General features: G+C 49.5%; 2 protein-coding genes across 2 annotated transcripts in view; both read right to left on the minus strand.

The window, feature by feature from the left end:
• Positions 1-465: 465 nt before the first annotated feature.
• On the minus strand, positions 466-5,330 carry kbtbd11 (kelch repeat and BTB (POZ) domain containing 11). The gene is made up of 2 exons (XM_080012431.1): positions 5,032-5,330; positions 466-4,224 (listed from the first exon to the last, which is right to left on the minus strand). The coding sequence occupies exon 2, from the start codon at positions 4,130-4,132 to the stop codon at positions 2,048-2,050; it is 2,085 nt and encodes a 694-aa protein (XP_079868557.1). The 5' UTR covers positions 4,133-4,224; positions 5,032-5,330; the 3' UTR covers positions 466-2,047.
• A 2,443-nt stretch (positions 5,331-7,773) lies between these two features.
• Positions 7,774-13,772, minus strand: part of arhgef10 (Rho guanine nucleotide exchange factor (GEF) 10) — a 64,214-nt gene continuing 58,215 nt past the window's right edge. Inside the window, exons 28-29 of the mRNA XM_080012052.1 lie at positions 9,943-10,065; positions 7,774-9,751 (exon numbers count right to left, since the gene is read on the minus strand). Coding sequence (XP_079868178.1) covers positions 9,249-9,751; positions 9,943-10,065 — 626 coding nt within the window. The 3' untranslated portion in view covers positions 7,774-9,248. The remainder of the gene's footprint in view (positions 9,752-9,942; positions 10,066-13,772) is intronic.

The raw sequence follows: 13,772 nt of genomic DNA on the forward strand, positions 1-13,772 counted from the left end.
TGAGACTTTCTGTTTGAGTCCATTGATTCATGATATAAGATACAGTAAATAAACCAGTGTGTGTGTGTGTGTGTGTGTGTGTGCGCGCGCGCGCGTTTCAAGCTAAAATATGACAGGATAAAAAAATAGCAAGAATCTATAACTTGCATTATCAAACAACAAAAAAAAATCCAGGATTGTTGTTCAAAGACACTTGTGCTCGACTCGTGTCATTTAGTAGTTCACTTTGCAATTCACACATTTAACAAAATCATTATGATAAATGTGTAAATTACATGAAATGAAACGACATTAAATGCAGCTTGTATATGGATTGGTTATGCTGGGAAAAATGTGTTTTAAAATCTTGTTGTTACTTGTTACTTCAGCCACGAGGCGGCAGCGCAGTGTTCGATGAGATGGTCAAAGGAGCTCAAACAGTGGGTAAGTTCAATGTGTCAGGAAAAAAACCAAAACAAGCATATCTTTCAAACACAAAATATTTTATTTGAAGCACTTAGATTGGACAGCATCCAACGGTTAGTTGGTTAAATGTCTTCGCTTGCCTAAATGCCTTTTACATCATTACAGCATCCATCAAAATAGCAGTCATCGCCAGTCTATCAAAAACACCGACGTCGGCCGGCAAAAATACCAAACACTCGAACCACATCCATGTTCGTCTTAGTCACAGTGACCACATCACCAAAAGCATTTCATCTCATCGACTTCCACACTGTAGCGTCACAAAACTCCCACTGATCTTTTATTGCAACAGAAACAAATACAGTTGAATCTAAATAAAATAAAGTTTTAGCGTGATTGGCTTTTATATCCACTAATGTGACGAGGGTGTGCTCCGTTGGCTTTGTGAAATCAGTAGAGAACCGGGAGGAAAGATGACGGGGTAAGTGCTGCGGAGTGACTTCGTACCGGACTTGACCCCCCTGCGCTCTGGGAAGTGGGTGAAGAGGCCGCATTCCAGTAATTCGCCGTTTTCCCTGAACCAAATGGGAAAAGATGACGGTGGCGGGAAAAGCCAGTGTGCATGGGCTCTTCTCAACCCTCCGGAAAGTGCTCAAAAAGCTATTGCTCCAGTCATTGTGGTCGAAATGATCGCGGCAAAGTCAAAGGAGCGCTTTTAATAAATTAACGCACTAAAATGTCCCGACTTCTATAGCCTCACCGGTGTTTTGCCTTCCTCTTTGGTAAACGTGGTAAAGGTACAGCCGGGACACCGACCCGCTGTGTATTACAACCAAAATAGTATATATTGAACACTAATGTAAACACTCGTTGGGCTTTTTTCCGTCACTGCCGATCATTCTGTTTAAAATTGTCATAAAAAAAAAAAAAAATCCACCCAACGCATCACCATCCCCACCTCACTGAGCACGGACATGCTTGCCGTGTTACATGAATACTGACCCGGGTTTCCCCCACACGGCGGGATACGTACATCCAGCTAGGTACATGCTTCGTAGATCTGCAGGGCGGGGATATTTTGTGTGCAGGGATGGATGACAGTAGCTCTCATCATAGTGTCACATTTACAACATCGATTCGAAAGGCAGCTGAGATGAGGCGTTTGGGAAGCTGCGTTGGCTCACGTTTCCTTCGCGGTCGCGACGCAGCTTCGGAACGGGCTCGCGTTCGCCCGCTTGTTTCTTGGCGTTGAGACGAAAGCAGCCGGCGGCACTGGATCTGCCCTTTGAGATGTTTCCTTTATAGCTGTTCTAACAGACATCGGGGGTGGGGGGAAAAAAAAAAGTGCACCAAACCCAAAGTGAACGCGGAAATGACACGATGATTTAAGGTCGGTTCCGTCGTGTTGTCGTCTACAGTCGGACGCGCGAGTTGTATTCATTCGTTCAACACTGAAAAGGTTGTTTTTCCTCATAAGGCTTGAACTGAAGACACATAAACTTCGCCATGCAAATGCGCACATTCCGTTTCAAGCGGGTAAGCCGGACACAATGAAAGATAAAGCCGACACTGAGCGACGTAAATAAGGTTTTGCCTGCTTGTTCCGGTCGCGTGTGACGCGGTGCCGTTCCCGGACGCGCCGCTAACACACAACCCTCTCAGGCTTTTCGGCCAAACTGAGAACGAAAGGAAACAGCACGCCTTTGGCCTCCGGAGGGGCCCGCAGCGGCTCCTCCACGAAGTGGGCCTTCTCCTCCTCCGCCATGAACCGCAGAGTCTGGCTCTTGTTGACGCAGTAGATGCACCGCCCGATCACGGCGCACCTGAAGGGCGAGGCGCTGCCCGTCCGCTGCGACGCACAGTCGTGCCACATCTTCACGATGGTGTTGTACTTGAACACGTCGATGCCCTGCTCCCGGTTGACGTCGAAGCGGTAGATGAAGCTCCTCAGCGCCACCATGTCGGTGGACTTCTTGCGGCTGTTGTTGTAGGGACACTCCTGCCACTCGTCCCTCTTGGGGTCGTACTTCAGGAGGCGGTAGAAGAGGGAGCCCCCGGACACGTAGAGCTCGCCGTTGCAGGTGGTGGCCTCGTGGGCCACCGCGAACGCCCCCTTGGGCAAGGGGGCCACCGTAGTCCAGCGGTCCATGCGAGGGTCGTATTTTTCCACCGTAAACAAACACTCCCCTCCGATGGCGTACAAGTGGCCGTCCATGGACACCAGCTTTAGCTGCGCACGCGCTTGGTTCAGAGGACGGACCTCGGCCCAGCGGTTGGTGACGGGGTTGTAGCAGAAGACCTTGTCCGACACCTTCCCCTTGTCCCCGTAGCCCTTGATCCCGCCTGCCACAAACAGATAGTTGTACATGGTGCAGATCCCGCAGCCTTTAGTGTTCACGTCCTCGGGCATCAGAGTCAGGGGCCTCCAGTCGTTGCCCGCCTCGTTGAAGTAGTAAATCATGTGGTTCTCCTCTAACGACGCCACGGAGAGGGGGCTCTGCGGTCGACTGCCGCTGCGACTGGGCGGCCTGCTTCCCACGCGGTCAAACACGTCGTTGATCTCGGCGACCATCAGCGTCATGTTTCCCTCCGTTCTCTTCTTCAGGATCAGGTCCCTCTCCGAGCCCGTCAGGCGGCCGTACACGGAGGGGTCCTTGAGGACCTGCAGGAAGTTGTCGCTCATGAAGCGGTAGGCGGTCTCCTTCAGTTCGCTGAGCCGCTGCTTCTTGGCGATGGCCAGGATCTCGTAGCAGTTCTCCGCGGTGACCTGCTCGGACATGGAGTCCATGGCCGCCTGGACGGCGCAGGGGATCTGGAGGATCTTGGCCCCCGTGATGACATCCACCACGTTGTCCTTGCCGACGCTCATCCGCGAGGTGTAAACATAGTCTATCAAGACGGACAAAGTCTTGTAGCTCAGCCCCTTCACTTTCAGGATGTCCCGCGACAGACGGGCTTTGAAGTAGTCGCTCTTCTCGGCCAAGACCGACTTGTGAGCGCTGATCTTCTGCCCGCCGACCTCGATGACCAGATCGGGCTCCTCCCTACTTTCGGCGCTCCGTCCGCCGCCGTCCCCGCGCCCCGAGTGTCCGAACAGCGCGCTGTGGTCGGGCGGAGCTGGCTTTGCGCCAGCGGTGAAACAATGGGTGTCAGGCGGAGCGGTCTCCTGGCCCGCGGAGGAGGTGACGGCAGCGTTTCTTATCTGACACTGACCCCTCATGGAAGCCTCCTCTCCAGTGGACGCGCTGCCAGCTGTTTCCTCTTTGCCTTGGAGGGAGAAGCCCACGGAGGAATTCCCGCTGTCGGATACTTTGGCCCTGGCGCCGTTGTGGTTCTCGCCGTTGCCCTGTTTACCATTGATGCAGTTCTGTTTCAGGGCAGAGCTCATTTTGTCCACACCGAAACAGAGCTCCGGGCCTCCCTTGTCGTTGGAGGTGCAATTGGCTTTTGAGAGGTGCCTTTGATTGTCCAAGTAGTGATTTCCCATCAAGCGGCCGTCCAAGAGGTATTCCCTCTCAAACGTGACGGGGGCCGCGGGATCGAACTCCAGGTCTTCCTGCAGGAATCCCCCGATGAGCGGGGTGGTCCCGTCCCTTTCCGGCAGGCCCGGGCATATTCTCCCATCGGCCTCGGCCGCCGACACGACGTCGGGGCTCCCGGCGTTAAAGATGACGTCCGCCTCCACGGGGAAGGTGTCTCCTGCCGGCCTCTGGCTCTCATTCATCATTGACCGGTTCACCTGTGCTGGGGATCCGCCTCTTCAGGGAACATCGTGTAACGGTTGCTACGGGGCGTAAACTCGGCTTCACCTTTTTCCACCTGCAGCACAAAGTGGGATTTTAAACCCGGGATGAAAAGAGGGAAATTATGTCTGAATCGGTCAAGGCATTTTTCAAACTCTGAGGGGCGCCCTTTCCCTTATAATGTGAATTAAAAAAAAAAAAATAGAATAATAAACCGCAGCGGCAGTTTGTTTACACTGTGCGACGTTTAATTGCATCGATTACACAGATAAGAATCAGCCTTTGTTTAAGAGGAATGTGAGTCCAGTTGTCAGTGACTCCCAGCTCGCACAGAACATACAGTAACATGTCAAAAGAAGAAAAAAAAAAAAAAAAGTATCGCAAAATTAAAGACAAATATGTAGATACTCGAGGTAGGGTCTGTAACAAACAGGATTTACACTGTGTGCGACAGTCACGCTGCATATTGAAAGAGGTAGAGAGGCAAATGGTACTGATCCATAAATTAATATTGAAATATCGACTACTTTTATTGCATTTTTTTTTTTTTGTGCTGTATCCTTTCTTTCGTCATTCTTATATTAAGAGCTGGATTTTCCGACGGCAACATTCCATTCCAGTTGATCCATTATTTCTCGTTATTGAGACCTGGGGAGCCTGTCACACAGAGCGCGTGCGCAGTAGGTGTTGCGCTCCACTGCAAATTGATGGGAGAATTAATCCCAATGCAAAGGCAGAGGACGTGCAAAAACCCAACAGTTGACAACGTGTGAATTACACGTCCCTATCTATAAAAAAAGCCTAATAAATAATAAATAACATTGTTTGCGTGCATTGTTCCAGCCGGCTCCAATGCATTTCCCAGCAGTTTGTTTTGACCTACTTGCGGCTCCTTCGCACGTTCTCGTTACGTAAGGAGGTGGATTTTTAACGCTCCGGGCGAGCTGCGTGTCCGGCTGCACGGATCCCTGTTTCACCGGAGATCCATTTGATTTACTCCTCTGTTATTCCCACACGGAGAGAGAGACGCGGATTGCCGGAGAACGGTCCCTCCACATCTCCCTGGACGCACGGGTGTCCAAGTCATTTCCTCCTGGGAGCCTCGTCCGGTGGAGTTCCCACTCCCGTAAGGAAACGATCAGTACAGCGTGGAGCGCAGCGGCTCCATCCTTCCGTCCCTCCTCCCTGTTGGAGCCGTTTTGGTTTTTACAGTCGGCACCAGCCAGTCCGTATGGATCTAAGCCACGCCCCCTCCAGTACAGTCATCCACAGTGTGTCAGTATGGATCTAAGCCACGCCCCCTCCAGTACAGTCATCCACAGTGTCAGTATGATCTAAGCCACGCCCCCTCCAGAACAGTCATCCAGTGTCAGTATGGATCTAAGCCACGCCCACTCCAGGCCGCTACAGTGTGTCAGTATGGCTCCAAGCCACGCCCCCTCCAATACAGTCAGCTACAATGTGTCAGTATGGCTGTAAGCCACGCCCCCTCAGAACAGTCATCCACAGTGTGTCAGTATGGATCTAAGCCACGCCCCCTCCAGGACAGTCAGCTACAGTGTGTCAGTATTACATTTCACTGCATATATGTATGGAAGTATGTATATGTATGTGACAAATAAAAATCTTGAATCTTGGATCTAAGCCACGCCCCCTCCAGTACAGTCAGCTACAGTGTGTCGGTATGGATCTAAGCCACACCCCCTCCAGTACAGTCAGCTACAGTGTGTCAGTATGGCTCAAGCCACGCCCACTCCAGGCCGCTACAGTGTGTCAGTATGGCTCCAAGCCACGCCCCCTCCAGTACAGTCAGCTACAATGTGTCAGTATGGCTGTAAGCCACGCCCCCTCAGAACAGTCATCCACAGTGTGTCAGTATGGCTGTAAGCCACGCCCCCTCCAGTACAGTCAGCTACAGTGTGTCAGTATGGATCTAAGCCACGCCCCCTCCAGTACAGTCAGCTACAGTGTGTCAGTATGGATCTAAGCCACGCCCCCTCCAGTACAGTCAGCTACAGTGTGTCAGTATGGATCTAAGCCACACCCCCTCCAGTCCGCTACAGTGTCAGTATGGCTCAAGCCACGCCCACTCCAGTCCGCTACAGTGTCAGTATGGCTCAAGCCACGCCCACTCCAGTCTGCTACAGTGTGTCAGTATGGCTCCAAGCCACGCCCCCTCCAGTACAGTCGGCTACAATGTGTCAGTATGGCTGTCAGCCACGCCCCCTCAGAACAGTCATCCACAGTGTCAGTATGGATCTAAGCCACACCCCCTCCAGTACAGTCAGCTATGGACCTTAGCCTCCTGTAAGCATGTACAGTATCTAAGCCACACCCTCTCTAGTATATCAACTGGTCTGTATGACAAGTACTTTAACTTTTAATACTCAGAACATTTAAGGGTAAGTACCAAAACACTTTTACTCAAGTATACATTTATTTGTGGTAATGCCACTTTTATGTCACAGTATTTGTATTTTTTACTTTAGAAAAAGGGCTGAGTACTTCCACCGCTGTATCATAACTACAATTTTCTAAAAACTGTATAGAATTGTTTGAGAGATGCGGTAGTGTGATCGAGTAGTGTGTAGCGCACTTCAAGATTCAAGATTTTTATTTGTCACATACATATACATACTTCCATACATATATGCAGTGAAATGTAATAAATTATAATAAATTATAAATTAATTAATAAATTAATAAATTAATAAATTATAATAAATAAATTGTACTTCGTTTCCAGCGGGCAGTCGTGCTCGAGCAGCGACGTTCGGGTGCATGTTTTAACATGACCTGGCGTCGGCCCAGCGCCTATACCTGTTCAAAAGCAAAGCTACTTAAAGGATTGTGAACCAAAAAAGTGCCACGAAACAAAACGTCCTGAGAACAAGGACCTGGGGACCACACCGACCGCTGTTACAAATGACGGCCTTCACACGTAGGAGAACTGAAGATAACCACCACCCTACCTGCAAGCGAGAGTAGAGCCCAGCTTCCGCGGGGCACATTTGATGCTGGTTATTCCGAGAACAAAAAGGACTATTCCAGAAAGAGACAAACACAGATCTCCATGGAAACCCCAGGGTTGAAGAAAAAAAAAACAACAACAAAAAAAATCCCCACTAAGTAACAGAGTCAAACCAGCAGATATGTGAAATACAACCTCAGTTCTTAGATAACCGCGGGTCACCGGGTCAGCCAGCCCGGGGGTAATAGACAGAACAAACACACGTCGGTATTTAGTTACCGCGGCTCAGTATTGGCGGATCAGATCGGTAAATATTTGGAGACATGCAGGGGCACGGTGGATTACAGCACGGGGGAAAAAGCTTGTGATTATTGACGGAAAGGAAACCCCTCCGGGTCTGGAAACGAAGAGCCATCGAAACCTTGAACCTTCCCTTTTCCCCCCTCCATGTGGATTTGTGTCAGAACAGACGATAATACGGAGGCCGGGTTGCGTAACGTGGGCGTCGGCGAAAGTCGGCCCGGCTGAAACGGCTGCCCCCGACTGTGCGGCGGCAGGAGAAGTGGAGGAGAGGCAGAGTTTTGTGTGCGGGGTGGGTGATCGTCCTGGACTCTCCCGTCGGCCCCCCCCCCCGGGCGCGGCGCCGGTCCAGGCATGCGCCGACGCAACCGCAGTGCGCGGCGCACGGCCTTGTGTCTGGAGCGCTCAAAGCCAGGACGGCGTCGTCCTCCAAAATTCCACGCCTGCCTGCACCAAACATTTAGGGAGATGCCAGTGAAACGAGGATCAAGACGGTCATTCTACATAATGGTTGCAAACGTCTCGTAAATTCAACCGTTTATTCATTCTGCCGTGGACCACCTGGAACCTCTGGAAGTACCCCTGAGAGGTCCCCCGGACCCCACGTTGAGAACCCCTACTCCAGACGGCCACAAAATGTCGACACGGTGAAATAAAAAAAACTGAAATGATTTGGGGAAAAACAAGTTTCTGAATGAAATATTGTTTATGTATTTGTTAATATACATTTCAGCAATATATAAAGAATGAGACAAAAGTAAAGCATTTTTATCTTATTTTTTCTTTTAAATACCTTGTAAGTGTAAAAAAAAACAAAAAAAAAAAAGTATAACAAAGAAACGAATCATACCAATAAACAGATCTCTCCTGGTTCCACGCCTTCCTCATCCACGTCGTACGAACCTGGCCAGCCAGGAACACTCTGCCTCTGACATACTAGTTCAGTCATCGATAAACCTCCTCTTGGGTCGTTTTTTTCCTCTACGCCAGGACCACACTCTCTTCAGTGTACCAATTAAAAAAAAAAAAAAGATTTAAAAAAATGAAAATGATTCCCCCCCTAAACGTAGGACCGCTTGACCTCAAACGCAAAGACACATCTCATGAACGCTAAACTTGCCATGAACGATGAATAAAAATAGAAAAAAAGAAACGTTTTAACCAAAACCTCCATCTTTCTAATGATAAAGCTTCAAAAGAATAGGGCCAAAGTCTCAATAATGCTTCCCCCTCTTCACAGGCAGGGAAAAAAATATATATATATATTTATAGTCTAATAGCCAACGTACATTTTCAACACTGGTTTCAATACTGTAATTGTATACAGTCAACTGGCACGGCACAAAATCTAATGTGAGAATGCAATATATTAGACCTGTTATTAGACCACAATACTTTCAGGAAGTGTAAAATTAATGACATTTGAGTGTCCATCCATTTGAACAGGACTTTGTTCTTCATTAAAAATGAAATAGTCCACCTGGATGCCGGTTGGCAGACGCCTCCTCATTAAGTGGTTATATCGATCCCTTGTTGTCCAACTCCACCATGTGCACAGTAAGTCCCTCAATACGTCCATCGAACCGCCGCGGGGAGGTCGTGGAAAAGCCTGGTGCTGAACTGACAACAGCAAGTTAAGAGTGATTCCGTACAGTGTGTCTCGGCCTTGGTTATCAGCTGACTGCAGCGGCAAGACACAAACTGGTTTATTGTCCTTATATGATAAGGCGAATAATATTGATTGAAGATATTTTTTCTTTCCAATTGGTTGTTCGTGTCAGTCGAGTCACCTCACAACAGTTAGTTCATCTCTCGCTCGCTCTCTGAAGTCACATGTTGAGCAAGGGGATCTGCCAGACCATGATGGTGGAGGTGGTGTCCTCGTGGCGCATCGGCTTGGCCTTCCTGTTGACCCGGCGGTGGCCCTGGCCGCCGGAGACCACCAGCAGGGAGCTGACATCCACCTTGCTGGAGCGCCGGCCCCTCTGGTGGTGGTGGTGGTGCGCCGGGTCGTGCAGAAGGTCGTACAGGGCCCCGTCCTCAGGCCCGTGCTCCAGGGAGCCCTGGGACGGGGCCAGGCTGCCGCACGACGAGCTAGAGAATGAGTCCTGGAGGGCCATGGTGGTGCAGCCCGCCTCCCCCAGCCACACGCCCCGTCCCTGGGGAGGAGGAGCCGGGGCTGAGTCCGGGGGCTTCTCTCCATCCTCAGCGTTGTGCGGCTGCGAGGTCGGACCGGCGTTGAGGGCTCCAGGAGGGCGGTTGCAAACTGCGGCAGCCATGGTGAGAAACTTGACTGGTCCATTGTGAGCATGGAAGGACACCATGCCACGACCTATAGAAACACTTCACAATAAGTGCCAGGGCTAATATTGTCTGGAATTACCAAGTCAAATTAACCTCAAAGAACCTCTGGTGAAGTTAAAACAGGCTCATAACTGTTGTAGAAGTTCCTTCTATGGAACACTCTCCATAAAACCATCTGCTTTTGTGATGCGCTGAGGAAGGGCCGGCGTCAATTCTTACCTGTGACCTTGGGGATGCCCTGCAGTCTGGGCACCGAGAGGGCCACCGTCACTCCCAGGTTGGTCCCCACGAGGAGCAGGCCGTGGCACACTAGCAGACTGCTCACTGACACCCTCTGGTTCCCTGCCGACACACAATGACAACGGCCGACGTCTTAGCTCGGCGCGAAAAAGACGCTAAAGTCCCGTTTCGCTGAAGGTACTTGGCCCACATGGCTGTTCTGAAACAGCTATCAAAGGTTTCTTGTACAGGTGGACACAGACATACATTACCAACAAGGGCTCTTGTGTTCCCTGGAAACCCAGATAACGCAGGTAGTTAATAGGCTACTTCAGCAGTCTTAAGCACAGTGTGGCAGGGGAAGGTGGGAGGGCGGCATTACAGCAGAGATAAGGTTAAACGGCCATTTGTCTCCAGGGCATCCTATGTAAAGAGGAGCTGGGGTAAGTAAGCTGGGGCTCTTTTCAAAACGCGCCTTTCAGCGGATATAAAAGGGCACCATTATGGTCCGGTCTGAGTCAAACAAACAAACACAAAAGCGTTACACAACAGAATGAGCGAAGCGTAATGCAGTAATTAAGTGAGCATCTCTGCCTCTATTCATGAATACGGTTGAAAAAAAAAAAGTTTTGATCTGTGTTTTGGCATTCCCTCCTGGTTAGGGAGATGTGTGTCTGCATTGTCGAGGACTCTTTGGACCATAAACTCGGGAATTGTCAAGATAGCGGCACCTTTCTGGGCTGGGCACACATTCGGCCGCACAGGCAGCCTGTGTTCAGTGACTTATTATGAGGAACTTGGCGCTCCACTCTGACTGTCCCATCCCCGCACGTTACAACTGGAATACCTTACCGTCCCATGGTTATTCAGGTTGCCGGAGGAAAGGGGAGGATGATTCGAATTTCAACAGGAAACTGCAGTTTTGCAATAACAGCTTTGAGTCGAGGTTCCGTGGGAGGTGAGAGCGTCATGAGTCATTACTGCTAAACAGCCTGACTAGCGTTGGCTCCCCCATAAGCGATCCTCCTGGACTTGAGGAGAAATCACTGATCTCTCTGCCTGGGCCCTCCATCATTGCAGGTGACCCCGTCACCCCTCGCATGGGGCAAACACACGCCACAACTGATTTCCTTACTTCCAGGAAAGCAGCCAGCCAGATAGACGGGCCCCCCCGAGAATGGTTCACATGTGCGTATAATGGAGGGCCCACGGTTAGCAGAGGCGCAGACTGCTTGCTGGTGGCTCTTGCTCAACTTCCTCCTTTCATAATATTTGGAGTTCCCCACCCACAGGGTGAACTAAAATAAACCCGGGGAGAGCGTCAACATGGCCAGACTCTGGCCCCGACCCCATGAGGCAGCGCGGCTTTGATCCGCACTTAGTCCCGTCAACCCGCGGCGGGAGGGAGAAAACACATCCCAAACATCACCGTCCATACACCGGGCCTGAAATAGCCCAGCAGGACGCGAGGAGACTGGATCCTCGCCTCCAGGTGAAAACAGCTCCTCACCGCCCACTTTTGGTAAACTGCAAACCAGGGGGTATCCCATTAGACCACAATGGGCTCATTTGGGATCTACAGTTAGAGTGTCATCCTGGTCGAGGTAAGAAGCCGCGACGACGGACAAACAAAGAGGTCTGGAGGTGTTGTTTATTGCCCCCCCCACCCCCACGTTTGTCACCCATTAGGCCCCGCGTGACTGCCTATTTAGGTCAGAGCGATGCGGACAAAAGCGGTCTGCGGAGACCAGAGCCTCCTCTTCCGTAACAACCGTCCACCCTCCGGGAAACACCTCCAGCGACGCGCCACGGGGGAGTATGCTCACGACGCTAAGTGGAGACTTTGGGACGGTGTAAAGGGGGAAAGGTGTGGTTTACCTTAACAACCTTAATAGCACCAAATCAGCCCATAAACCTATCCCCACAAAAGGGTCTGTTACAAATGAGAGTAACTACGTGCTACAGTCCAAATGACTGCCATTACATATTAAAAGACTTCCATGTGTTAAGTGCCCGAGTAAGAATTTTTTTTTTACCCCCCTGCAATCAGGGGTTTGGCAAGAATTGCTCCAACATGTCCGAACATGAGAAGCATAACCCCACCTTGTTGAGCGCCGCTCCCTTCGCAGCGACATGGAAACCGAAGCCGACGCCCTCCCGTCTTCCCTTCTCCTGTAGTGTGGTGTGATTATTGTTAACTAGATCAGTGCCCTGCCTCAAAATGTGTCCGAAACTGTCTTCAGAATTATAATGACAATCATACGTTACAGATTAGTAACCATTTAGCCTCATCAGACAAATTGTCCTGTTCTGCCAGATCATATAGCAGCCTTTTTCAATAGATTCTTTTCATTCCTTCTTTCTATCCAAACATAAGGTATTATTTGGAGGGATGGGTGGCACATTAAAAGCCCCATTTATTCTTTACCCCAAACACGTTGATTGTAGTCAATCTCTTGTGCCCAAGCAGTTTCCTTTATGTCAAGGCTTTTTTTTGCACAAGCAGCACATTCTTGCGCTCACTCTGTTTCACAGCAGCAGCCGTGCCACATTGTGGAAAAGTGCAGATCGCAACACGCCACAGAAAAAAGTGCCACGCAAGTGGGCAGGATGCCATGGCTGTATCGGAAACAAAGACAGCTCAAATCAAAAGAAACCTCGACTTGCTCTGACAAATCACATCAACGGGACTTGACAACAACGCACTGCAGTCGACCAAACCACTCGGGCTGACTCAAGCCGGGGGAAGCCGGTGGTTTGGCCAAGAACAATTCTTGGTGGGGGGAAATGGCTGTGGCGATGGCGCTCACTTCCTCTGATAACCATGACGGGTCAGTGGCATAAGTAGCAAGGCCTGGAGGCGAAGGGCTTTCATGTGTGATGGTTTTTCTTTTTTCTTTCCCAGAACCAGCTTCCTCTGGGGCTGTATGGCTTCTATTAGTTAGTGCAGGCACCGAGGTCCCGGAGCTGGGTAGCTTTATCATTCACATCTGGATGGAACATTGGCCTCCAACTACTTCTGCCACCAAAACCCCCGATATTGGAATGGTGACTGCAAGGTCTCCTGAATGTAGTTATGCAGAGCATTCTGCGTTCTCTACTGATAACCATGGTGCATTTCCAAGGAGACCCATTGGTCTGCGTGTTTAGCCAGTCACTGGCATTCCCATGGCGGCCTTTCAAATAAAAACTCTATTAGCGTTCCCTTCAAAAGGAGTGTAAAACTGTATTGTTTGCTGTGTGACAGTCACAAAGAGCAGGTTAATAAGTCAACCTCATTATTGACATAGAGCTAAATCATAGTCTTGACACATTGTCTGACACGTCTAACATGAAACCTTGAGTAGAGTAAGGGACAACTTAGAAAGGCCTTGGATAAAGGAATCCCATCTAACCAGACTGGTGCCACGTGGTGAACACACATCTTGAGTAGATCTTTGTACTAACCCTTGCTAAAACAAAATACTGTTTTACTGTTAAAAAAAAAAAAAAAAAAAAAAAGCTCCTTAATAAAGTCTACCAACAAAACTAAAGGCAGCAAATTTTCATGAATTACAGTTTTCTTGGCCAGAAATCATATTTTGCTGATATAATTTAATATGTCTCGGAGGGAAGGTCATGTTGGGCAACGGAACAATTATATCATTGTTGGTGGCATCTGTTATAAATTTTTTTTTTTTTATTATTATTTCTTTTTTACATCATCGGAAATATGCAGTTTGCCTATTGAAGCACACATTTACCCAACTTTGACATATGCTTTCCACTAGCACTGTAAACTAATATCACTTATTATTGCAATGTTTACAAGTTGGCAAGAACAACAGTTA

Source organism: Zeus faber (genome assembly GCF_960531495.2).
Source record: "Zeus faber genome assembly, chromosome: 13".
Lineage (NCBI taxonomy): Eukaryota > Metazoa > Chordata > Actinopteri > Zeiformes > Zeidae > Zeus > Zeus faber.